General features: G+C 46.0%; 1 protein-coding gene across 2 annotated transcripts; it reads left to right on the top strand.

The window, feature by feature from the left end:
- Positions 1-14,232: 14,232 nt before the first annotated feature.
- Positions 14,233-24,639, top strand: LOC141942743 (toll-like receptor 2 type-1). Of its 2 annotated transcripts, none has more exons than XM_074866630.1 (3): positions 14,233-14,492; positions 19,898-20,029; positions 21,877-24,639. In XM_074866630.1, the coding sequence occupies exons 2-3, from the start codon at positions 20,016-20,018 to the stop codon at positions 24,260-24,262; spliced, it is 2,400 nt and encodes a 799-aa protein (XP_074722731.1). In that variant the 5' UTR covers positions 14,233-14,492; positions 19,898-20,015; the 3' UTR covers positions 24,263-24,639. The 2 variants fall into 2 exon arrangements, with proteins under 2 accessions (XP_074722731.1, XP_074722732.1); XM_074866631.1 differs by lacking the exon at positions 14,233-14,492 and adding an exon at positions 18,634-18,656.
- The last annotated feature ends 249 nt before the right edge of the window (positions 24,640-24,888 follow it).

Raw genomic sequence — 24,888 nt, 5'->3', positions numbered from 1 at the left:
TTCTGTTAATTGTTTTAAGGAGATCTGTATTTTCTGTGCACTGAAGCGAAGCTTTTCCTCAAGTCCCAGTGTAAGCAGATGCTTTTCTTATATCTGCAACATACTGTAATAATAGCAACAAAACCCCACAGAGTTCTGATCAGCAGTGAGTCACTGTTGTAAGTAACGTGTATGTTCTAGACAGAATAAATCACTGAAAAAGAGAGAAAAAGCCCATGCAATAAACCAAGCAAAGACACTGGAGAGTTCAGGGAGAACAAAAAGAAATGTTTGGAAAAGAAGATCTCTGAAAAAGTTGGTTAGAGTTGTTGAAGTGCCAGCATAAGACAAGGGAAGTGAGCTACAAATAACTTGAGAAATATTGCTAAGAAAGAAAACAATCTCTTTAATCAAACCAGAACAGATTAAGACGTAATTCCCCCGGGAGCTGTGTAGTATTAGGCAAAGTATTTCATATAACTTTTCATAGCAATAACTAAGGAATGTAACAAGCTCATTAAGGTTACCAGGAATAATTGCTGCCATCAGGAGACATCTGTAGCTTAATTAGCAATCCACTGAATGCAAGTGGATTTGGGCTTGGTTAAAAATCTTTCTTCCTTCAGTAAAGGGGAAGATGAAATAAATGATTCCACTACAAATTTCTTTGTACCAAAATGATTATAATTCTACTGGAGTGAAACTGGAGAGGTTGCTTTAAAGACCTCTCATTGTTGTGAGCAAAATAATTTCTAATTTCTTGCCTTGTGCCAGGAATTCCTGGACTGGGAGCTTCACTCATCTCTCTGAAACCGGTACTGTTTTTTTGACAAACTTCAGCAAAAGAAGTTCTCAGTTAACCCAAGAAATGCTTAGGATTTCAAAAGGAAAAACAAAAATACCAGTATAAAAGCGGAACAGCTTGCACAGTTCACTAATAAGGCTGGTTACGGAAGGGGAGAAAATCACAGGCAGTTCCAAGCATTTGGTGTTGATTTCTATCGGAGTGCGGACACTACATAAACTCAGGACATTCAGTGTTTTCCTAAGACAAGATCTGGGAGAAGCAGCAGCCACCCCTACTCCTTGCTCCCAGTGGGTTTGTAGCTTCTTAGATGTGCACTGGAAGCTGGGGGTACTAAGTTATTGCTGTACTTGGACAGGACACACAGGACACGCTGGCCAGGCCTGCCTGGTTTGTCCAGTATTTCCATCCTGGAGCCAGGGAATATTCCTGGCTTGTTCTTTGAATGTTTATAGGTACTATGAGAAACAAGATTTGGACAAAGCCAGCATCTGCTGCAGGGGTGTGCAGGTGCGATAGCCTTGCCAGGCTGCAGCAAGGCCCTCACAGCTTTAAGCTGGAGAGCTGAGGGAAGCGGAGCATCCAACGCAGCTTCTCAATAGTAGAGGGCAAATGCTCTGCTGGGACCCTGTTTCTTGGTAAGTGGGGCTGCTGCAGTGTTGAGCTTGCTTCTGCAGGGAGGTTTTTGGACTGCCCAGCAGCCTGGTGGCCACTGGTCCAACCTGGGAGCTGGGTTTGAAGTGCTTGAGAGCAACAGACCGGCCCGACCAAGCTGCAAATACCGCACATGGGGTTCAAAGCATGTGGGGGACAAGTCCCTGAAGACAGGCTCACCTGGGGAGCACAGTTGTTGCTTGCTCGGTGGCAATTGGTGGGTCTATCCTACAGCTTCTGCAGCTGGATCTGGGTGTGTAGGACCATTCCAGCTGCTTGAAGACAATGACCAGCAAACAGCTTGCTGTTGCACTTGCAGAAATGAGCCTGAAAAGTCTGAGGGCAGCTGAGAGATCTGATTGCCGGAGGGCAAATGAGCTCATTAGAGAGAACCTTAACTATCTTAATCCCCTGAAGAGGGCAGAAGGGGAGGGATCAGGGGAGGTGTTCACCACCTGCACAGGGGCTGGTAGTGCCTTTGGTTCCAGCACCCAACTTCTCTCAGCCTGGGGAGAAGTCTCGGTACCACCTGGGAAGCTGCAGCCTCGGCAGCACCGCAATTTCCTGCAGAGCCAGCACCACTGTCCTGCCAGGTGAGCTCTTGGTCAGTCTTTTACAGTGGTAGCTTGGGCATTGCTTTCCAGCATTTGCTTTCTTCCCTTCCAGCCTCAGGGAACACCCATGGTTTTTCTTAGTCATCAAGTCACCTCCATCTTCTTTTGCTCTCTCCAGATACTTGCTTTGCTTCCATCAATTTGTGGAAAAGATGCACAGCAGCACCTCCCCATCACCATGGGCACGTTTTAATTGTACTTTGATTACTCTGCCCCATCTAGTTATTCAGTCTGCCTGTCCACTTCTGGGGGGGAAATGGCTGGGGGCAGGGCTTATCTTATCCTCTTCTGCAGCACCCCGCGGTGGGCTGAAGGTCACTGTCTCCCCAGGACTGCTGTGCTGGCCTGGCTCTCGCCTGTGCCAGTGGCAATGCAACGCTTGCCCTGCCTTTCTGACAGGTGGGAGGCTGGCAGAGGTATGTGTCCCAGCTGGAGAAGGAGGTCTTTGGCATTAGTTGGGGCAGTTGCCTGGTCCCGCACTGGAAGAGGCTCTGCTGGGCGAGACCCAGCAATGCTCCCTGTCTCTGCAAGCTGGGGGACATGGAGGAGCGGGAGGCAGTGGGTGATCTGTGTTCTGCCCTGTCGTGGGCAAGTGGCAAGAGCAGAGCAAGTCAAGGATTTATTGTCCGAGCCCTACAAGGCGGTGTTGCAGTTGAAGTCCTGGGAGCTCACACCCGCCTCTGCAGCTCCACACTAATGCACGGACACAGGCGCTCCCCTGCTGCTGAAAGCTGAATATTACTGCTCCTCCCACCATCTCTGGAGTGGGTTTCCCTGCAAAAGCTCTCTGTCCGTGCCTGCCTGACAAAAATGCCTCCTTTGTCGCTGTGGGTTGCACACCATGCGTCTCGCTTTTTCCGTGACCTCTGCTGTATTTCATTTCTTGCTGCTTTCTCCAATAACAACAACAGAAGCACAAACTCTCAAACCTTTTCTAACTTCTGGGTTGCTCTGAAGGGTGGCCATTCCTAACCGCTCCCTCTGTTTGTGCATGGGAGCTGCTCCCTGGTGTGTTTGGGGTTTTTGCAGCCCTGCTTGGGGGTGATGGCAATTTGGAATTTCCATGCAGCCCCACATACCTCTCTGGCGTTTTTGTTGTTTGGAGGCTGTCAGCAACCTGTGCAAGCAGAGACCATGCTGGCCTGGAACGAGGGGCCTCCCCGGTGTATGAACTGGTGCCAGAAGAGCTGCTCTGGCTGGTGTGGACAAGCTTCTCATCTGGCATAAACCAGTTATTTAATCATTGTCAGCTAAACTACCAGCAGCTAGGCTTGGCTTGCAACTGAGTGTGTACATATACATCTCTTGGAAGGAGCACATCACCTCCACGAGTGACCAAAAAGCTCCCATCCTCTTCAGTAGACCCAGCTCCCGTGCAGTGATTTCGAGAAGGTGATGCTGAAGGTGACAGGCTCTGCCAGACCTCGTTTCTCCAACCGCGCTGGCAAAATGCTCAGTTTGCTGGGAGCCGTTTGTTTGGTTTTAATTTTGACTGAATGTACAGTTCGTGAAGGGAAGCTAATGCTTTTGCACGTCTTTGTTAGCACAGATGTGGAGGAAGCCTGAGCACTGGACTCGCTCCGGCTCCCAGAGGCAGCGACGTGGAAGGCCTTCACCGGGCTGGGGGTCAGCGGGTGTTGTGGTGAGGGGCTGTCTTGAAACTAGAAATAACCTTCTCATGCAATGTTCAGGTGCTGCAGCAAAGCACTTGGCCGTCAACACTCCACGAGAACCTACTGTGATTGCTGGTTCTGATTTAGGGAGAGAAATGTTTCACTTCATTCGCTCAACACAGCCTTGTTAGATGAAAGGTGTTTTGCAGTGTGGCGTAGGAAATGCCAAAGAGTGCAAACCAGATGCTGAGGCTGATAAGGGAACCTTGCAGAAACAGCAGAAAATGTCATAACCTTCCCACTGCTCTCCTCAGACCTGTGAGACAGCGGCGTGGCCATGGGAACTTACTGCTTTCTTCTCAACGGCGCTTGCATGAGAAAGGCAGCACCTTGGCGGCATTCCTCCAGCCGCTTGCACGCAGGCTGGTTCGCTCTTCCTCCAGCCCAGCTCATGACGGTGGATGGGGTGCGTGGTGCTCAAGAGGGAATGGAAAATTACCTAATTGCTGCCCTGTTTCTGGAGCAGCGTGGGAAGCCCTCACTCCCCCTCAGCTCCCTTAGTGCTTTTCAGCCTCATGACCCGCGGTTTGTAGTGTAAATCGTTTCTGGAGCTCAGCAGTGGTTTTGTATCGATCCGCTCTCTCCATAGCTGCTAGCAGGTTGATTGGCCTCTCTCTGCGGACAGCGAGCAGTTGTTAACCAGAGGAGATGCCAGCCCTACTTCTGTTCATGAAAGCCTCTGCTTAATCACAGTTTGTGTTCCTCCTTTGATTATTAGCTTTTAATTAGGCACCAACCACCCGTTCCCATTGGCTAAGGACATCAGACTCACATTGCCTGTGCCTCTGGGCTCCCACGGTTTGTGCTGTGTTCAGATCATGCTCTCACCAAATGACTTTGTGTACCAAGTTTCAGTTTTTCCTCTCTGTATGTCCTTGGCAAGTAATTATCTTGCCAGGGCTGCAAGAAATCAGACTGTAGGTATCTACTGCTTAATTGCTCAGTTGTGCAATTTCCCCACGCTGTTGGTCTAGTGAACACAGATGTCGCTGAGCAATTTTCTCCTGACACTTTGCTATCACTTTCACCCCTGTTACACCACAGTATGAGCAGTTGGCCTCCCTCTCTCCTGGCTTGCAGGGTTTGCTTATGCTTTCGGTTGCAGCCTTGAACATCACGGTTCTGCATGGCCTGGCCTGAGCTATCCGTGGCTTATGGAGTGGGATGCTCCTGATTGCAAGCAGAAACCTGGGACACAAATTAAAGACCTGATGGAGATGCTGGGGATGGGCAGCCTGCGGGGGCTGAGCTCACGGTGACACAAGCTTTTCCTGTCTGTAAGTATTTCTGCCTTCTGAGCAAGGTTCACAGGCAGATCATGAGTTTCCCTTGCAGTAGCTGAAATTCATGACCCAAGTTGATGCCCTACAGCAATGTGCAACTTTTGGAAGCCCTCAACACACACTGTCATTAAGGAGAGATATCTTTGTGTCTTTTATAGATGGCCTGCACATTCACTGGTTGGTGGAGGGTTTGTTTGTTTTTTTCTAAGAAAAGAACCTTTCTGTTCACTTGAAAAGTTTTTAATAATTTATCAGTTTAAGGACTAAAATTTGCCACACAATTTGTTGAGAACTGAATAATGACTTATAGACATGCTTCAAAATCCTTAAGTGAGATATAAAGTAACTGTTAACTTTTATTTATTAGTTTCCTTAGTGAAACCTAAGCCTGTAAGCATCCTCCAAAACAATTTACATGGCTGAAGCTCGCTAATTTGCAGGGTTGGTTTTGGTTGCAAGAAGCTCATATGCCATTTGCCATAATAGAGAAACCTGAAGCCTAACCAAGATAGTATTCTTCTTTCTCAAGAGCTGACTTGAGGGATAAGCAAAATGCTCCCAGATGGTCTTCCTTCTGCCCTTCTCCTTGCTGCTTCTTGTCTGAGTAGTCCTTTGTCAGTTGACCAGCCCCATCCACAGACCTGTCAAGCAGGAGTTCAGCTGTCTTGGCCAAAGCATCACTGATACTTCATATAGAGAGTGTTTGTTAGAGAAGTCCTCAAGAGACTGAGTATTGAGTTCTATAAATAAAAATAGGAAACAGATGGCATCGGTTTCAAAAGTTAAGTGTTTTTTAACTAGCCCAGTAACTAGTGTTCTCATATACCTACAAAAATATTACAATTTTATCTGCAAAGATCAAAAGAACAACTTTGAAGCACTTGCCAGGCACACTCAGCCATGCATTTTAATAGATGGCAGACCAAATGTATCCTTACAGTAATGGGGCTGACTTGCTGATTTCAAATTCTGCCATGTATTCCCGCAGTGAATAAAGCCTAATGACTTCTCTGTTTTGTTTTGTTTTGTTTTGTTTTGTTTTAATTACTACTACTGTGGACCCACTGTTGTCTCAAACATACTGCAGATATTAAGAGAAGTCTGCAAGTCTGGGGTCTGAGAGAGAGCCTGGTAAGGAAGTGTTTCATGTGAGGAGGAAGCAGGAAGCCTCTGGAGCTGCCCAAGTCTCCTCAAGGGGCTGAGTATGTCAGCATCCACTTCTGTTTAGATCAATCCACTTATTCATGGGTATCTGTTTTAACTTCCAGAAAGAGACAGAGAGAAGTAAGAGCATAACATGCCTGACTTAGACTGGTACAAGCTGGCTCTGTGCTGCAATGTGGTCTCTCAGACAGGTCGTATGTACGATGTCTAATGTGTTTGAATCTACAGGAACTGCAGCGCTGCCTAGGAGCAAGCAGAAATGTTGTGTGCCAGCTGCTGCTGCAAGCTCAGAAAACTGTCTTCCCATTGTACGATTTATTCTGAAAACTGTTTTCCGGTTGTACAATTTATTCTGAGGGCAGAAGAACCCATTTCTCCCAAGCCGGAATAAACCTGGAGTACAGACTTTTTTAGAATTACAGTTGAGCTAAAGCTTGCTCTTATGTGAGATGCCGACTTTTATTAGTTTGTCTGCAAAACAGCTGCTTCTGCTTTCCACAAACAGTGAACACTGGTTTAAAACCCATCTCTCTCCTGTGCCTTGCTGCTCTGCTCTGTAAGCCAAACCCCATGCTATCAGAAGGGAATGGTGCTATGTGCACCATGACTCTTAGCTCCTTTTACCTTACTGAAACTTGGCTTCCCACGACACGGGCTTCTGTTTTGTTTGCCTGGTTGGTTTGTTATGTGCATGTTTGTTTGCTTTTAAGGAGTCTAAACTTTTGCTTATCTTGACTGAAAAGCACATGTTTGGCGGTAGAGATGGAAATATAGAACACAGTTAAGAAACCTCTGGATCTGGTAACGGTACTCTTCCTCTGCATTGCCCACCAAAATGGCCTGGACTTGAGTTTGCAGAAGGCCTATGCAAGAAGCTGGAGGTCAATGTCACCTCCAAAAATTGTGCAAAAAATCTGCAGCAGGGATTTTTTCCTCTAATTCCATTTTATCCGATAGACCTTAATGTGTCTCCTACAATAAAGAGGAAAGGAAAGAAGGTCAGCTTTCTTTTTGTAGGAAGATCATCAGCAAGTCACATATAGTGACATTTGTAATGTGCTTTAAGAATTAGACAACACAGTCTTACCTCAGTGACAACCAAGAGAGAGACTTGGGCAGCATTTGGGATCCTGCTGCCCCTTTAGACATGTAAGTGTTTAGCATTTAGTTCTTGGGTGTCCCATATTCAGCTGGCACCTCATATCTGGAGGCCCTGGGGTTTAGATACCACAGTTCCTGTTGGGCCTCTGGCTCTGCTTCTGAGGATGCTCAGGATGTCTGAGCACAGCTGATGCCAATCATCCCTGCCAGTGTCCCATGGTTAAGCTCTTGCTCATATCTTCTCTGCCACCTTTTCTGCAAGGCTTAATCCAGTTCCTAATCAACTGCCTCCTTCAGAAAACACGTCCAGAAGGGGAGAAAGTAGCACCTCCTTTTCTTCCATACCTCAGCTGTAGGAGCATATAGAGAGGTTTAGGGAGCCTTTGGATTCCAAAAAAATCCCCTCTGCCACAGGACTGGAGCAGTCATGGGGTATCTGACCTGAATTTCTGTAGGTATCCTGTTTATTGTAGGAAAAGGAGCAACTGTGACAGCTTGTCTCAGTGATTTCCCCCTGCCATAGCCTCTCAGGCAGAAGATTACATCTTTCCAGAGCCAGGCAAAGCCAGTGCCTCTGCATGCAGGAGCAGTCTTGTCCTGCTGCCCACCAAATGTGCAGGCCAGATTAAGTGTACATGCTTGCAACAACCCAGCTCTCGGCTGCTTTCCCACCGGTGGGGACGGGGAGCTGGGGCATCTTATTGTCTTTGGTCTGTCCCATCTTCTGCCTTTCTGCCCTGGAGGAGAGGGAATGGAGCAAGAAGGAGTGGATGCAAGTCCCCCTCCCAACAGATGGCCCTGCAGCACCTCAGTGCCTGATTTCCTCAGAAATCTATCTGATTTCCTCTTTAAAATGCAGTAGGGGTCCATCTAATTAGAGAGTAAATACACTGTTAAAGGCACAGCTTTATCTACAAAGTTGTTCTTCATGCCAATAGTTATACGGAAAAGCAGGGGTCAGAGGGGCAGGTAAACCCCTGGCTGAACTCTGGAGTGGGTAGTGCAAAACTTTAAGGACAAAACAGGACAGAGGAGCCTCTGAGGCACAGTGGTGAGCCTCTCATCTCCCCGTGCCTTGAGGGCAGCTGGGGTAAGGCCCTTGCACAGCCTTGCGATTTCCAAACTTGTACAGGCAGGCAGGCAGGCAGGCGGGGCGGTAGTTGCACAAGGCGGGCGGCGCTGAGGCCAGCAGTGCCCAGCCAGCTCCCCCATCCCATCTGCCTCCTTTGCTGGGGGTGTCCTTCACCCCCAACATGCCCCTGGGAGGTTTTTCTCCTCTTAGAATGGCAGGATCTGGCCTGAGTAAAGCTGATTCTTGGGAAGACAAAGGAAGATCTATTAGTAATCACCATTTCTGTATTCATTTTTGGGTATTTCCTGGTTTCAGTGTCATGGGACGTTTAGCAAAGACAACCAGCCAAAGTAAACCACCCAAACGAAAAACTGCAAACAAAAAATCCAGCTGCACAGCAAAAGGCAAAGCTTGTCCCTTGCCCTTGAGTGCTTTAGTCATTTCAGATTTGTTGCTCACTTGAGTTCCCCTGCAGATAGGCTTCTAAGGAATCGTCCTGAGACAAACCTGCACAGTACGCAGCCACCAGCAGAAAGCTTAGGTAGGTCTCGAAAGACTCTCTAGCAGGAGGAGGGATTAATGTGCCTGCTTGTTAACTTTGGCAGCGCGTGTAGTCATTGTTGTGCCAGCAGAGTTAGGGAAAGCAAATGGGGAGGGATTATTTTATGATCAGTGACATTCCTGGGGGATGGGGGGGGGTGTCTTTTGGGGACTTTCTAGCAGGAGTAAAAGACAGAGTGGAGCACAAAGCAGCTCCTTCACACGTGGGAGGCTGTTTCAGCAGGAGGAGCAGTATGGAGCCAAAATGGATGGAAACACTCCCCCCTCCCTTAATCCAGTTACAGACCTGACTTACCCAGAGTGAGTCAGTGGTATCAATGTTGTCCTGTTACTCAGTGAGAAGTTATGAGCTCACAGTGTTTTTGTCCAGCAAAACAGCTTGGCAGCTCCTTGCCAAGTTCCGCATGAAAGAGAAGGGGCTGCCCAGACTGGAGACAGGAATTCTCCACCTGCAGAAACAGGGAACAAGTCAAACTCATTCATAGGCTGTGTTTCATCATAATAAGTTATGAGGAAAACTTATTTATAGAAAAAAATTAGACCTCTCAATAGTAGAAGAGTCCAGCCAGCCTTCCCCTTATCCATCCCTTCTCCCATTACTCTCTGCATTTTTGTTAGTGACTTTTGAGAGATGCTGTTCAACTGGAAGGCCTTGCCTCATGTTTGAGAGGACACTATCAAATGGAAACATGGAGACACCAGAGAGATGACTGAGAGAGAGTGTCCTAGTCCTCTCAACAGAGAGTCATGCATCTCAGTATGTTTTGCTTGGCCTCTTGGTCCCAGATGTGAGCTGGGAACAAAGAGTTCTAGGAAACAACCCGAGAAATAAAGTACTCCAAAAGAGTACAAATCTTAAAGGAAATTTGTTGAACCTATTAATCATGGAACATACAGGAAATTAATTTAAAATGATGTCATAAAAATAGCACATGAAAGAAGTGCAAATGTAACATAATTTCTATAAATAGAAAAGAATCTTTATACCAACACTTGTGTAAGTTATAAGCTGAAAACAAACCAGGTGGCCAGTCTATTGGGTAAGTTGTTAAATGTTGGATACTAAGACTCAAAGAAACAAAGATCTTCTTGTGCCCACAGGTGCAAACCTCACAGTGAGTTCAGCATTGGAGAAATATCACCTGAATTGATACAAGGTAAGAGAGTGCACCTAACTTGATGCTCTTTCCCACAGTAGAGCAGATGTAAGCAGATGTAAGCAGATGTAAGGCAGACAAATTTTATTACCCTATGGTTATCTCTGAACCAACTTATTCTTGTCCTGTAGTTCCAGTTGTTGAGATGAAAATTGGTTGGTTTTACTGTTTTTTTGCTTATATTTCCTTTGATAACTTTTCTGTCCCAAAGCTGCAAACTACAGAGCAAATTACTTGAAAGCATGAGTTACCATGCATCCTACACTTATTAGAGGTCTACAAAAGTGGTTTTAGCACTGATTGCAACCCCCTGTTGCAATCTCTGTATAAGTTCCCTACTTGTTTTCAAGTGAAGTGCGGGGATCTTTTTTCTGTTTTCTGGTACCCTGTGCTTGCAATCACCTATTGCACTGGGGTTTTGGTCTCTGCTGGAGTTCCTAAATACTGCTAAAAGGTCTATGGGGTTGGCAATGTTTCTGGACCATCACTATCGGAGTAACGGGACATCGCCAAGGAGGACTATTCCCTCTCAAGTCTGTGCCATTGCTGCCCAGTCTGTGCTCTCTTTCTTCAAATAGACACTATGACCTGGCAGAAACCACTGGGTTGAAACAAAACCTGAAGAAAGAAAAGGAAAGCATTTTCCATTAAAGCTGTTGACTAAGCACACCATTCTGGGAGAACATGGTTGGCTGTGCAGGCATCTCCAGACCATCCTGGACATATGTGCGTTGCCAAGGCACAGCTGTGCCTTATGTACCATGTCCAGGTAACTTTGGATGTTAGAGAGGAATTTGACTCAAAGTTTGTAAATATGAGTATTTCACAATAGTAGAAAGAACCTTCTTTTGGGTGTTGATCCCCTAGTATGAGGTGTTTCTTTCTGTAGATATTTCAATGAAGACAAAAGGTCTTATTGCAGTAAGGGCACAAGAGTTACACAGTCCATTCTGAATCTGTCATTACTAAGCTGGTACTGCTACACTCAAGAAAACTTATAGAAGAGCAAGAAATGCAATCTGAGGATAATTTAGGAGGGATGATTAAAATAGCTGAGTGTGTACTTGAAAACCAGCTTGGAATGTCTGTTTTCAATCATGTTCAAGTCTGGAAAGTAAGAGAATGGTCAGATATTGGAAATATCTAATTATTTGAAGATGTTTTGGTGGCTCTTTCAGATTCAACACACTTTTCAAATACTTAGTGACATAATTTTGTGATCAGGGTTTTCAATTTTAGTAAAAATGATTTTTTCATGAGTGCTTACAACTCTCCTGTATTCAAGCTTCTAAAAAGTTGGTTTAAAAAATTAATCAAATGCAAAAGAACACAATAGAAATAGTCCCTGCAAGAAACTCACAAAACATGTAATTTTTTCCAGTGCAGAAAAACTTGGAAATAGCTCATTAGAGTTTTCCTATTTTTTAAAAAATATGGAGCTTTGATAGGACATATATCAAGAAAAGTACCTGCACTGAAGAAAGAGCTTCTGAGGTCTTGAATAACTGAAACCAAAGATTTGGAATGGACTGGTTTTCTCTTTCAGAAATGCACTATCATGTCTGAAATATTTATGGCATCAGGCACAGAGGGAGGAAGCAGTTGAATGCAGAGCCTGAACTACCTGTGGAAAATATGTCCTGACATTGTCTTTTCTGGAACAAATACAAAAATTTTGATATTTTTATGGCATATGATAATGATCTGATTCATTTCCTGCTAAAATTCTTGCCCAAATGTTAAACACTATATTTTTTTTAGTATAACAAGCAGTTAAATATGTATCTCTGCATCCCAGCACAGTGTTTTCCATCTCCATGCAGGAAACAAACTCTAGCTGGTTCTGCAATGTTTCCCTTCCATTAAAAGAAGAAAAAAAAAAAAAAGAGAGAGAAAAAAGAAAAAAGAAAGCACTTTTTCAGTGTATTAGCATCAGATGGACCTAGGCCTGAGACATGTGTCCATGTGTTCCTCTCAACAAGGAAAGACAAAGTTTGTTGGACCTTTCCTGCACTGAAGCACACTGACACACGTCCCTTTGCCCAGTGTGTCTCGAAGGAGCTCTTCCTTGGAGCTGAGCAAAGCTGGTTTTCCTCCTTGAGGGAAATTCCAGTGCCGGGAGGTTAAACCCTAACTTCCCCACAGCATGCCGGTGATGGCTTGCACCCGGTGGGCTGTGACAGGGTATTTTCTCTCCCGATGAGCTGAAATGAAGCAAAAGCCATCCAACAGCAAGCATAAGAGATCCCATTCCTCTCTCCCCATGACTGCCTGGTAGTGCAGCTTGTGCCTTGTAGGGTCTGTGAGGACTCCAACCCTGGGGTACCTCCAGCGGCCCCAGTGGCTGGAGACGTGCTGGGGGAGCAATGTGATTTCCACATGGGGAGGTTTGGTGCCTCCTGGGAGGTCAGAGCCAAGGGTGGTTGTAGCTCTGTCCAGAAACCTGCAAAATCCCTGTTTTGAAATAGGCATAGCACCTCATTTTCACTAGAAATGTATTTTACATCTCCAAATACCTCTCTGGACAGCCCATAAGAGATGACCCCTGTCATATAGTTTGGGATACAGCAAAACAAGCTGATCGACACAGGAGTGCAATATATGTAGAGATAGGAAAAAAAGTCCTTCACAATACTAAGCATGTGGTACTTCAGAAAGCTACGCAGAGGTATTTCCTGAAGGTGTCTAAAAAGCTGAAGAAGTAGCCTTGAATGTTGACCCAATTAACAGTATGAAAATTGCAGAAAATATATTAAAAGAAAACGTGATTTCCAGATTATGTCTGTTTCAGGGGATGGATCCTCAGCAACAGCAAGCTGGGAGCCTGTTTGTCCAGGTGATGAGGGGTTCATTTGGCCTGACCTCCAAGGTCCAGTACAGTGATGTTTGTGTTTCAGGTTCCTGAGTCCTACAGACTATTCAGAGATGCCTGTGGAGATGCAGGGTTATGAATATGGGAAATATAAAGGCTGATACAACCAAGCTAGCCTGTAAGAAAAGCCAAGATCAAGACTGCTCTGAGCAGCCTTTTTATGGGTCTTGGGCACCTGCCTCCATGTTTGGTTGCCATCCCTGCATCTTCGCTGGGAGCTGGACCCCTTTCACAGAGATGCAGGAAGCCCTGGGTGGCGCTCGGAGGAAGCTACACTTAATCAGATATATTTCCAGACAGGCCTCTCTCCCACGCATGCCAAGGGAGTTTCCTTAGTTGTGGTATCAGTTTATATTTTGCCTTACTCCCTGCAGCTGGCCAGGAAGTCCTGCAGCAGGCACGCTTGTACGCGGGCGCCTTTGGTCCCGCTGTGTGCCCAGTGTTGGTGTGCGGCTGAGCTACCTGTCAGCGTGCTTGACTGGCGTCCAGCCCCGCGCAGGTCTGGGGAGCAAGCAAGAAGCTATGGCTGGGAGGACCCGTTCTGCATGAGTTGTCTCAGAAATCTCGTTCTGGAGTAACAAACTTGTGTGGTGCTAATAACAGGGGTTTGTGTGTTTGTCATAGTGGTCTTCAGAACAGGGTGCCAAAACTTACTATAGTGTTTACTATTTTATAGCTGTGTATTAATGGAAAATCCTAATGTTCCTGTCAGAAACAAGTTGTTTTCACCCCACCTGAGAAAGTGCAAAGTAAGAAAAGGACTACATTGTCCAGCTTTGCCTCACATGCAGGCTCCTTTCTGTTGATGCGATTTCCTTGGGACTCAAATACTCTACAGGACTATTGTGGGAGAAATTAGGGGTTTTCCCCTATGGAAAGACAAAACTTTCCATATCTTTAGAATAAGCTTTGGTGTCTTAGCCCGTGGACTTCCCTGCTATGTCCTCCTCTGTTAAGGCAGGAAATCGGCATCATGTTATTCTGACTGAATGCTTTCAGAAAGGATATGATAAAAAAACCCCACAACCCTGCTTCCTTGGCAGAGGCAGTTCTGAAGGCTGGCTGTTGAATGAGTAACCATTTACACAGCATTATCACAGTCTGCCACAATGGCATGGCAAGGACAGCCCAGAAGAAAAATAAAGGGAATCTGCTCCTTTGCATTTAAACTTTCAGTCTGAAGATCTAACCAGGGGATTGAGCTGCTGGCTGGGCAGGCCTGATATGGAACACAACAAAGTTAAAATTGTTTATTTTTCATTTATAATATTCCTTTTTGTTGTAGCTTGAAGACAAATACCTGAAGCCCTGCAAGTCAGATGAAAGCATAGGCACCAGCAATGCATGCCAAGGCTCCACTTCCAGGATCATGAAAGGATGCCAAGCTGTTCTGCTTTCAATTACACAAGTATTATACCTCCTGCTCCAAAGACTGCAGGAGTAGACTTGACTGCTTTCCCTCAGCAGCCGTTTCTAGGCGGGGTTAGGAGAAGAGTGCCCTGGGCTCGGCCCGGCTGGCACTGCTGTGGCCGAGCTGACTCATCCTGGTTAACAGGGGTAAGTACCGGGAAGCAGTTTTGCGCCACTTGCAAAGATTTGGAAGGCGTTTCTGCTCATATTTTAGGCTGGCCAATGGATTAATGAGCTCCCTCCTTCTTCTACTGCTTCTGCTTTTTCTTTGAGGCGGGGGGTCTGGGGCAGGGTGTCGCCTGACTTGTGCTCCTTCTGCACTTTCACTTGTCCTTTCTCAGCAGAAAAGCAAAAAAGCAGCTCTGAGTGTGGATGCTGACGTACAGGAGAAAAGAGAGGAAGGGAGGGGACCAGCTGCAGGATCCTCTAACGTGGGACTGGGAAGGGGAAGTGGTTTACAGAGTGCAATATGCCCAGATACTGCAGGAAATGGAGGAGCTGATACCTTTGGCTGGCAGAGGGGAGAGGGCTGCTGGGCTCTAGCAACTGGAGCCTGATTCTAAAGCCACGTTCCCCGGAGTAAGACAACATAGATGCAGAAAGAGGAGACAGTGGGGATATAACTGTGAAATAACCCTTGTAACTCTAATGGCAGACTGAGGATTAGTGTTGCCACTTGATTTGTGGTTTTTGATCAGCAAGTCCATTCCTGTGGAGTTGTGTTCCACAGAATGTATTTTTGTTTCTAAATCTATTTTGGTCAACACCCATCTCATACAGTCCCCCATCGCTGGTTGCTGCCCTGTCTAGCAGCAGGAGTTTACTGGTGGAGGAGGGTTGTGGCAGGAGCCTGTCCCTCTGCCAGCAGAGGCAATGCAGGGACCTGACACTGAGCAGCGGCAGGAAGGGATGCTGAGCAGGGGGTTGCTGGGGGTCAGGGAAGACCTGACTGAGGGAAATGTGTGCTTCTTGTGCTACTGTTGGATAAATGGGAACATTTACAGCAAGAGAGCTTCAAAAATGATGACCAAGGCTCTGTCTCAGCCCTATCTATCTGCTGGCAAAGGCTTGCATGGTGTCTCTGCTTGGAACATCTGCAGTTACAAAAGCACAGGCTTGTTGCAGATCTGTGCCCTTCTGCTGGGAAAAAGTAATGTACTGGCACAGGTGGAGGCACATGCCTTTTTTTAAACGCTCTAGAAGAAGAAGGATAATCATAGCTTAAACTTGGAGGAGGAGAGTAAGCACCCACAAGGTGCAACTTTCTTCAATGATAAACATGTAGTTTCTCTGGAGGAAAGGCAGGTGAATGGTATTCTTACCTTAAAAGACATCTGCTTTCTCCTACCTTAGACACTTTGATTTCAAAAGAAGTTGTTTTGAGTCCAGGCTGCAGCTCGATTTGGAGGCTGATGCTCTGGGAGGCAGCTGTATGGCACCTTGCCTCTCTGTCTGGGGCAGATTGTGGAGGGCATTTCTGGCCACATTGAACATCCTTGGACCTTTCTGACTCCGGATAACCTGATAAATCCTGACAAATTGACCTGGAGTAAGAGAGAAGGAAGTTGTGCTGCTTGTAGACTTTTTTTCTGTGCTGATGGAAAAAAGGAGAAGGCCCACCCTGATTTCTTGGCTTCTTAAGCACCTTGCTGAAATGAACTCCTTAGTTTGTGAACTGCGACCTGGGAAGGTGGGCAGGGTCATTCCAGTTTTCTCTTTCTGAGAGATACCAGAAACCCAGCCCAGTTTAGAAGTATGGTAAGAGTGGGCTGAGCCTGGATGTTAGGAGAAAGTCAGTACTTTTGAAAAAATAGCTGTCATCTACCTTGAGTCTCCATGAATGCATGGTGGTGAAGCTTTAAGAGATAGAAAAGCATGCCCATTTCGCATTCTGTGCAGGGTTTGTGTGGTGGGAGTTTTTGGTAGCAGGGGAGGGGGCTTCAGCAGTGGCCACCTGTGAGAAGCTTCTCGAAAGCTCCCCTGGCTCCAAGTCAGACCCACCTCTGGCCAAGGCTGAGCCAATTAGCAACAGTGGCTGTGCCTCTGCAATAACATTTTTAAGGGGAATGGGAGAGGGGGTTGGGACTTGTGAGGAGGAGTTACAAGAAGGACACCTATGTGAGCACTGAGGTCAGTGGAAGGAAGGAGGAGGAAGGGGGGGAGGTGCACTTTGTCAGAGAGCCCCCCTGTATTCCCCTGATAAAACGTCAGGGCTGCCCCCCCCCGCCCCGGAGGTCACTGGTGGAGCAGAGATTCGCCTGAGGCCTGTGGAGGACGCCCGTGACTCTGTGGGAAGAAGCAGCCCCCGCTGTTGTAGTTCAGTGCTGGGAGGACAGCAACACGTGGAGGTGACCAATGCCAGAGCATCTCAGTAACAATGCATCCCATGGGGAGGACTCATGATGGAGAAAGTTCATGGAGGACTGTCTCCTGTGAGAGCGACGCCATGTGGAACGGGGAAGAATGCAGAAGAGTGCTTCCCCTTCAGCTTGGAGGAAGAAGTGGCGGACTGACTGCATCCCCCATCCCCTGCCCCTACGCCACTGGGGGAGGAGGTAGTGAACCCAGGAAGAAGGGAGGGGTGGGGGGAGGGTTTTTAAGATGTGGTAATGCTTCTCACTGTCCCACACTATTAGGTGTTGGTTTTGTTAGTGTTTGAATTAAAGTGATGTTCTTTTTCTTCCCCTAACAAGCCCGTCTTTTGCCAGTGACTGTAATGGGTGAGACACCCCTCCCTCTCCTTATCTCAATTTCTGAGCCTTTTTCTTCATTTTCTCCTTCCCAGCACTGGGGAGGAAGGGGTGATTGAATGGCTGCGTGGTGCTCAGTTGCTCTCTGGGCTCAAACCACGACACATTCAATGAAGTACGTGGCCTCATATGTCATCTTCTTCAAGGCTCTTCACAAATTTAACTATATTTAACATTATCATGGAATTGCGGTTTTGATGACAAAAACATATAGGAATGGGTCGCAGCAAACTCAGAATTGACATTTTCAAGCATTTTGAAAACTGAAATTTTCCCCTGTTGAAGAACAAGAACCTTTCCAACTAAGAGGTGCTAGGGGGAAGAGGTAGCTTTGAGGAAGTTGATGACATCCCTTCACCAAAAGACCATTTCCCTTCTCTGCTGTGTCTCACAGCTGCTTTGTCTCTATTTTAAAATGTTGTTATGCTTATCATCTATCCTCTGTAGCAGGCAGAAAATACACCAGTATCTTAGTTTTTAATTCCTTTTTTTTGGAAAGTATCAAGTTCTTAACCTAATGTGCAATGTTAATTTCAATGCAGTGGGACTGAAAGTTGCTATGAGATGCACTCAGGCTTCTGCCTGGGCTTTGCCACCCTTCAGCACACAGATGCCACCACAGACCCTCTGACATGTGGCAGGAATCAGTCTGTCTGTCTGCTCTCAGGCAGGTACCTCTCGGTCGGTGCAAGCAGGCAGGAGATTGTGACAATTTCTGCGCACAGAAAAAGAATGAAAACTGCAGTAGGAAGGTTTGGTGTTTGAATTTAATGGGTGTGCCTTTCAAAGCTGGTAGGAAGACTCCCTACCCCTTTATGCATGCAGCATGTTTGGCCATTTGACCAGCCATGTGTTTCCATTCAGTCAGGCTAAAATAAATATCACCAAACTTTCCCTCTCAAATTGCCGTGAATGTTTATAGAGGGATACTTTCTTTCAAACTGTGTCTTCTTTTTCAGACAGAATATCATTCCCATTCTTAGGCATTTTCTATTTGTTGATAACGTATGACTGCAGTGTCCTAGGAAATGAAATGATACCGAGTGTTTCTCTAGTGCTCTCTTTGACTAAACAATTTGATTCTAACATTTGTATCAATATAATATATATATCAGTCTATATGTTGATAACATTTTACAGAACCTACACAAAATAACTTAGCTGTGCTGAGATGTTCTGTTGCTCAGTGTGCTGGTTTTGGCTGGGGTAGAGTTAATTTTCTTCATAGTAGCTATATGGGGCTATGTTTTGGATTTCTGCTGGAAACAGTGTGGATAATTCAGAGATGTTTTCCTTACTGCTGAGCAGTGCTTACACAGTCAAGGCCTTTTCTTCTCCGCACACCGCCCTGCCAGCAAGTAGTGCACAAGAGGTTGGGAGGGGACACAGCTGGGGCAGCTGACCCCAGCTGACCAAAGGGATATATTTCACACCATATGACATCATGCTCAGCAATATAAAGCTGGAGGAAGAAGAAGGAAGGGGGGGATGTTTGGAGTGATGGCATTTGTCTTCCCTAGTAACCGTTATGCGTGATGGAGCCCTGCTTTTCTGGAGATGGGTGAGCACCTGCCTGCTGATGGGAAGGGGTGAATGAATTCCTTGTTTTGCTTTGCACATACACAGCTTTTGCTTTACCTATTAAACTGTCTTTATCTCAACCCATGAGTTTTCTCACTTTTACCCTTCTGATTCTCTCCTCCATCCCACCACAGGAGAGTAAGCGAGCAGCTCTGTGGGGCTTAGTTGCCGGCTGGGGTTAAAACATGACAGTCTGTTTTGGTGTCTAACATGGGACTTGAAGGGTTCGAGATAACAATGGATTTGATTGGAAAGGGTTCGAGATAACAATGGATTTGATTAGAATGTGTTAGATCGAATTTATAGCTGTTCTTGCTGTTTAGTTTTTAATTGACAGGATCCTGTGCTTGCCATGGGGCTTGCTTGCCTTAATGTAAATTAGAGTCTTGTGCTTGTTAGTGGCTGCTTTTTGCTTTTACTGCTTACTGTACTGTTGCACTGCTTATCATTTTACTCTGCTGTGCCTGGGAACATTTTGATAGAAGCAATGTTGCTGCGCCTGGGCTGGCAGAGGGTCAGGGCATCACTGCTGTTTCTGGGCTGCTGCATTGGACAGGCTGGAACTCCAGTGTAAACTTGAGTTGAAGGGACTGTGACCTATGGATGAATACTCACGGGAGCAGGACACCCCAAAGCGTCTGTGGCCATGAATATGTCCACCCAAGAGCAGGTACATCTCGAAGCATCAGTGGCTGCAGTTATGTCCGTGCCACAGCAGGTATACCTCTGAAGGAAGTAGTTAACATCACCCCAGTGCATACTAAACAATAAGTATCAAAAGCAGAGATACAGGGAGGTGAATGCAGTTTTGCCTAGGAACTATTTCTGCACTTAATGCTGGAGGAAGTGATTGTGAAATAATGACTTGCACAAAATGGTTGCATCAGCTTTTCCAGTGATGGGCGATGACTGACAAAAGGAGAGAGATCTGCCACTGAATTTCAGCTTGCGAAGAAGAGAGGGAAAACACAATCTGTGGTCATTTTTGTGTCTACAGCAGCAGCAGTAGAAGTGGTTGAAATGTGAGTTTGAAGGGCAGTGTCATGTGTGCCGGACAATGACAGACTCTTCAGAAGCCATAGTTTCCTCAGGGGAGCAGCCACTAAAGAAAAGCTGTGTGAACTGGTATGCTTCACTGGCTGAGTAGTTAGAGGACATTGGGAAACTGTCAACATAAAGTTTTGTTTGAGGAGCACAGCCTGAAATATTTTCTCACTCCAGGACTGTCATTGCATCAGACCTGCCAAAGGGTTTACAGTTTTTGTTGCACTTGGAGGTATGAGGTGACTACTTGGATCCCAGAGTACATGATCAGCACACAAGAAGACTGAAACACAGCATGCAGTGCACAAGGTAAGTATTTACTCTCTGCATATTCAGGATTTGGGTATACTGTTTGTCTGCAGTACCGGAGCTGTTTACAGCAGCTTGTGAGCTTTAGTAAGTGACTTATTTTCTGCTGTAGCAAATGGTGAAATGCTCTTTGACACCCGTGGCAGGAAACACAGCCCTTCTGTAAATTAAAATCAGTATTGATCTAATTGCTTCCACTGTTTATAGGGTGACAGTAACATCCAATTCCCATCTATTACCAGTGTTGATTTACAGAAAAGGGCGATAGACTTTTATCAGCTTGTCTGCCTTTTCAGTAAAGAATGTAAACTGCTTACACAGTGTGTAAAAGGATGTGCCAGGAGCCACACAGTTCTGCTTTTTAGAAGCCCTAAGGCTGGTGAGACTCCAGGCAGGGGACCCCAAAATCTCTGCCAGGAAAGTTTGTGGCATCAGAAGCCACAGCCCACTTGAAGGGCCAAGAAGTTGGACTTGCTCTGTTCAGGCTTCTTCCTCATGGGTAGCCATACTAGATGGACAGACTAACACTGTGAAGGCTGTGGGCATTTAGAATCATAGAATTGTTTAGGTTGGAAAAGACCCTTAAGATTGTTGAGTCCAATCGTTAATCTAACACTGCCAAGTCCACCACTGAACCATGTCCCTAAGCACCACGTCCACATGTCTTTTAAATATCTCCAGGGATGGTGACTGAACCACTTCCCTGGGCAGCCTGTTCCAGTGCTTGACAACCCTTTTGGTGAAGAAATTTTTCCTAATATCCACTCTAAACCTCCCCTGGTGCAACCTGAGGCCATTTCCTCTCATACTATCACTTGTTACTTGGGAAAAGAGACCAACATCTACCTCTCTACAACCTCCTTTCAGGTAGCTGTAGACAGCGATGAGGTCTCCCCTGAGCCTCCTTTTCTTCAGACTAAACAACCCCAGTTCCCTCAGCCGCTCCCCACAGGACTTGTTCTCTAGACCCTTCACCAGCTTTGTTGCTCTTCTCTGGATGCACTTCAGCACCTCAATGTCTTTCTTGTAGCGAGGGGCCCAAAACTGAACACAGTGTTTGAGGAGCAGCCTCACCAGTGCCAAGTACAGGGTGACAATCACTTCCCCGTCCCTGCTGGCCACACTGCTTCTGATACAAACCAGGGTGCTATTGGCCTTCTTGGCCACCTGGGCACACTGCCGGCTCATATTCAGCTGGCTGTTGACTAACACCCTCCAGGTCCTTTTCCACTGGGCAGCTTTCCAGCCACTCTTCCCCAATCCTGTAGCACTGCATGGGGTTGTTATGACCCAAGTTCAGGACCTGGCACTTAACCTTGTCGAATCTCATATAACTGGCTTTGTCCCATTGATCCAGCCTGTCCAGATCCCTCTGTAGAATCCTTCTACCCTCAAGCAGATCAACATTCCCACCCAACTTGGTGTTATCTGCAAACTTACTGAGGGTGCACTCAATTCCCTCATCCAGATCATTGGCGACCTAACCATCTTCCCCTGTTTAGGGTTGAAACATCCAGCTGTAGCTTCATTGCTGAGAGGAGGCGTAATGCGAGAGATGTAAGAAGCGAGAGCCATAGGAAACGTGTATGAAAAGGCAGGCCATTGAGAACAGTCCTTTATGACTGCTGAGACATGGCAAGGCTGTACTTAAGAAATGAGTAGCATGCCGTGTTTGCAGGGCTGAGCAGCTGAAGTAGGAGAGGAAGACTGATGTCATAGGATAACTCTTACAAGAAAAAAACTGAATCTGAATTTCCTAATAAAATTGCACAGGTTTTCAATTGTTTTTCAGTTGCTGTTCAAAACTAAAAGTTGACACTACCTTCTCTCCTTTCTGTTTCCCACAGCAAAATGTTCAACCAAACAAAACACAAATCAAGAACTATGTACAGCTGGCGAGTGTGGGCCATCTACATGGTCTTAGCTCCAAACCTCTCTGAAGAACAAGTGCTGAAGCAGGCTTGTCCTTCATGCGATGCCACTCAGCTTTGCAACTGCTCTTCCATGGGCTTGGATTTCATTCCCCCAGGGCTCACGGGCAAAATCACAACATTAAACCTAGCCCACAACAGGATAAAGCACATCCGATCCCAGGATCTGCAGCAGGCTGTGAACCTGAGAGCCTTGCTGCTGCAGTCCAACAAAATCAGCTCAATAGACAAGGACTCGTTTCGCTCCCTTGGGAAACTGGAGCTCTTGGACTTATCAAATAACAGCTTGGCTCACCTGTCCCCTGAGTGGTTTGAGCACCTCTTTTCACTCCAGCACCTCCACCTTCAAGGGAACTCCTACAGAGACCTGGGTGAAAGCTCCCCCTTTTCTAGCCTGAGGAACCTCAGCTCTCTCCACCTGGGCAACCCGTGGTTCTCCACGATAAGGCAAGGGAACTTTGAGGGCATTGAGCTTCTCGACAAGTTGTGGATTGATGGTGGCAGACTCAGTCAGTACAGGCCAGGAAGTCTGAAATCAATTAAGAAGATAAATCACATGATCATAAGCATAAAAAGTATTAGTGTATTCTCAGCAATTGTCAGGGACCTTCTGTACACTGTCACTTGGTTAGAAGTGAGAGAAATCAAATTAGAGATTGAAAAAAAAAGCTTGGTGCAGAACTCTACACTTCCTTTTAAGATACAAAAACTTACATTTAAAGATGCTTCATTCACAGATCGATATATTAGCCTCCTAATAATATTACTGAAGGAAATCACATCTTTGCAAGAGTTAGAGGCAATCGATTGTGTGCTTGAGGGGCAAGGAAAATGGGATGTTGAAGAAATTGCAAACAGTGGGCAAAGTTTCGTTGAAACAGTATCAATAATAAACGTAACGATTCAGGATTTTCATTTGTTTTTTGATCTGGATGGTATGGAGTCACAAATAAACAAACTGAAAAGATTCACCATTGCAAGCTCTAGAGTTTTCATGATACCATGCAAACTTGCAAAAAATTTTTCATTACTTCTGTATCTGGACCTTCATGATAATTTGCTTGTAAATAATCGCTTAAATGAGACAATCTGTGAAGATGCTTGGCCTTCATTGCAAACTTTAAATCTAAGTCAAAACTCTCTAAAATCTCTGAAACAGACTGCATATTTTGTAACTCGTCTGCACAAACTGATTAATCTTGACATTAGCCAAAATAATTTTGGAGAGATTCCAGATGTGTGTGAATGGCCAAAAAACCTGAAATATTTAAACCTCTCCAGCACTCAAATTCTTAAACTAACAACATGCATTCCTCCAACGCTGGAAGTTTTGGATGTTAGTGCTAACAACCTGAAGGAGTTTGGACTGCAACTCCCATTTCTCAGAGAGCTGTACCTCGCAAAAAACCATTTGAAGACCTTGCCTGGTGCCGCACCCATTCCTAACTTAGTGGCCATGTCAGTCAGAAGAAACAAGCTCAACGGTTTCTCCAGGGAAGAGTTTGAGTCCTTCAGGAAAATGGAGCTGCTGGATGCCAGTGACAACAACTTCATCTGCTCCTGTGAATTCCTCTCCTTCATCCACCACCAGGCTGGGATAGCCCAGGTGCTGGTGGGGTGGCCAGACAAGTACATCTGTGACTCTCCCCTGGCAGTGAGAGGGGTGCAGGTTGGAGCTGTGCACCTCTCCCTGATGGAGTGCCACAGGTCCCTCATGGTGTCATTGCTCTGCGCCCTGGTGGTCCTGGTCATGCTCGTCCTCGTGGCCATTGGCTACAAGTACCACGCGGTCTGGTACCTGAGAATGACCTGGGCATGGCTCCAAGCCAAGCGGAAGCCCAAGCGAGCCCCCCTGAAGGACATCTGCTATGACGCTTTTGTCTCCTACAGCGAGCATGACTCTGACTGGGTGGAAAACATAATGGTGCGGGAGCTGGAGCAGGCCTGCCCCCCCTTTCGGCTCTGCCTCCATAAGCGGGACTTTGTGCCTGGAAAGTGGATTGTGGACAACATCATTGACTCCATAGAGAAGAGCCACAAAACGCTCTTTGTGCTGTCCGAGCACTTTGTGCAGAGCGAGTGGTGCAAATACGAGCTGGACTTCTCGCACTTCCGCCTCTTTGACGAGAACAACGATGCAGCGATTCTTGTCCTCCTGGAGCCCATCCAGAGCAAAGCGATTCCCAAGAGGTTCTGCAAGCTGCGGAGGATCATGAACACAAAGACCTACCTGGAGTGGCCTCTTGAAGAAGAGCAGCAGGAGATGTTTTGGGAAAACTTGAAAGGAGCCTTGAAGTCTTAGAAGAAATTGGCAGTCCCCATTTCAGTGTATTTCCACAAAGGATATATGTTGGTGTTTCTTCCTGCTAATAAATTTTTCTTTATTAATTTTCTGCCTAAGGAGAACTTGCTTAGTTGTGTATAGAAATAATTATCATCTTACTAAATGAGAAAGACCCACTTTAGGCTTTCCAGTGATTTGATACTCTGATTTTTCAAAATCCCTGCCAATAACTGTGATATTTGGAAGCCATGTTGGACTTCATACACTTTTCTACATACGTCTAGCTGAATGTGGGTTATTTCTGTACTTTTTCCTTCTGTTACCACATCCCCGACTAATTCCTAACAATGTCATTTTGATTTACAAATGAAAATAAAAACCAAGTGCTTCAATAATCTCCCATGTCTGTTGTTCTCCTTTAGTTTATTTTCAGTGCTATCATGCATAGCAGGGTAATTAAAATTAAAATCTGAAAAAAACCCTGAGGACTTACATTAAAATAAGCCCTACCATTGCTGTGGAACACAAAAAAAGACAGTACAGAATACATACCTCCATTCACAAGTCTGTTGTTCTGGCTAGTTACACCAGAGTCCATACCACCATGCACAGATTGGAGTTTATTCAATACCTGTGAAGGAAGC

This window comes from Strix uralensis, chromosome 4 (genome assembly GCF_047716275.1).
Source record: "Strix uralensis isolate ZFMK-TIS-50842 chromosome 4, bStrUra1, whole genome shotgun sequence".
Lineage (NCBI taxonomy): Eukaryota > Metazoa > Chordata > Aves > Strigiformes > Strigidae > Strix > Strix uralensis.
Note: the sequence above shows the minus strand (reverse complement) of the source record. Positions and strands in the feature narration are given on the sequence as shown.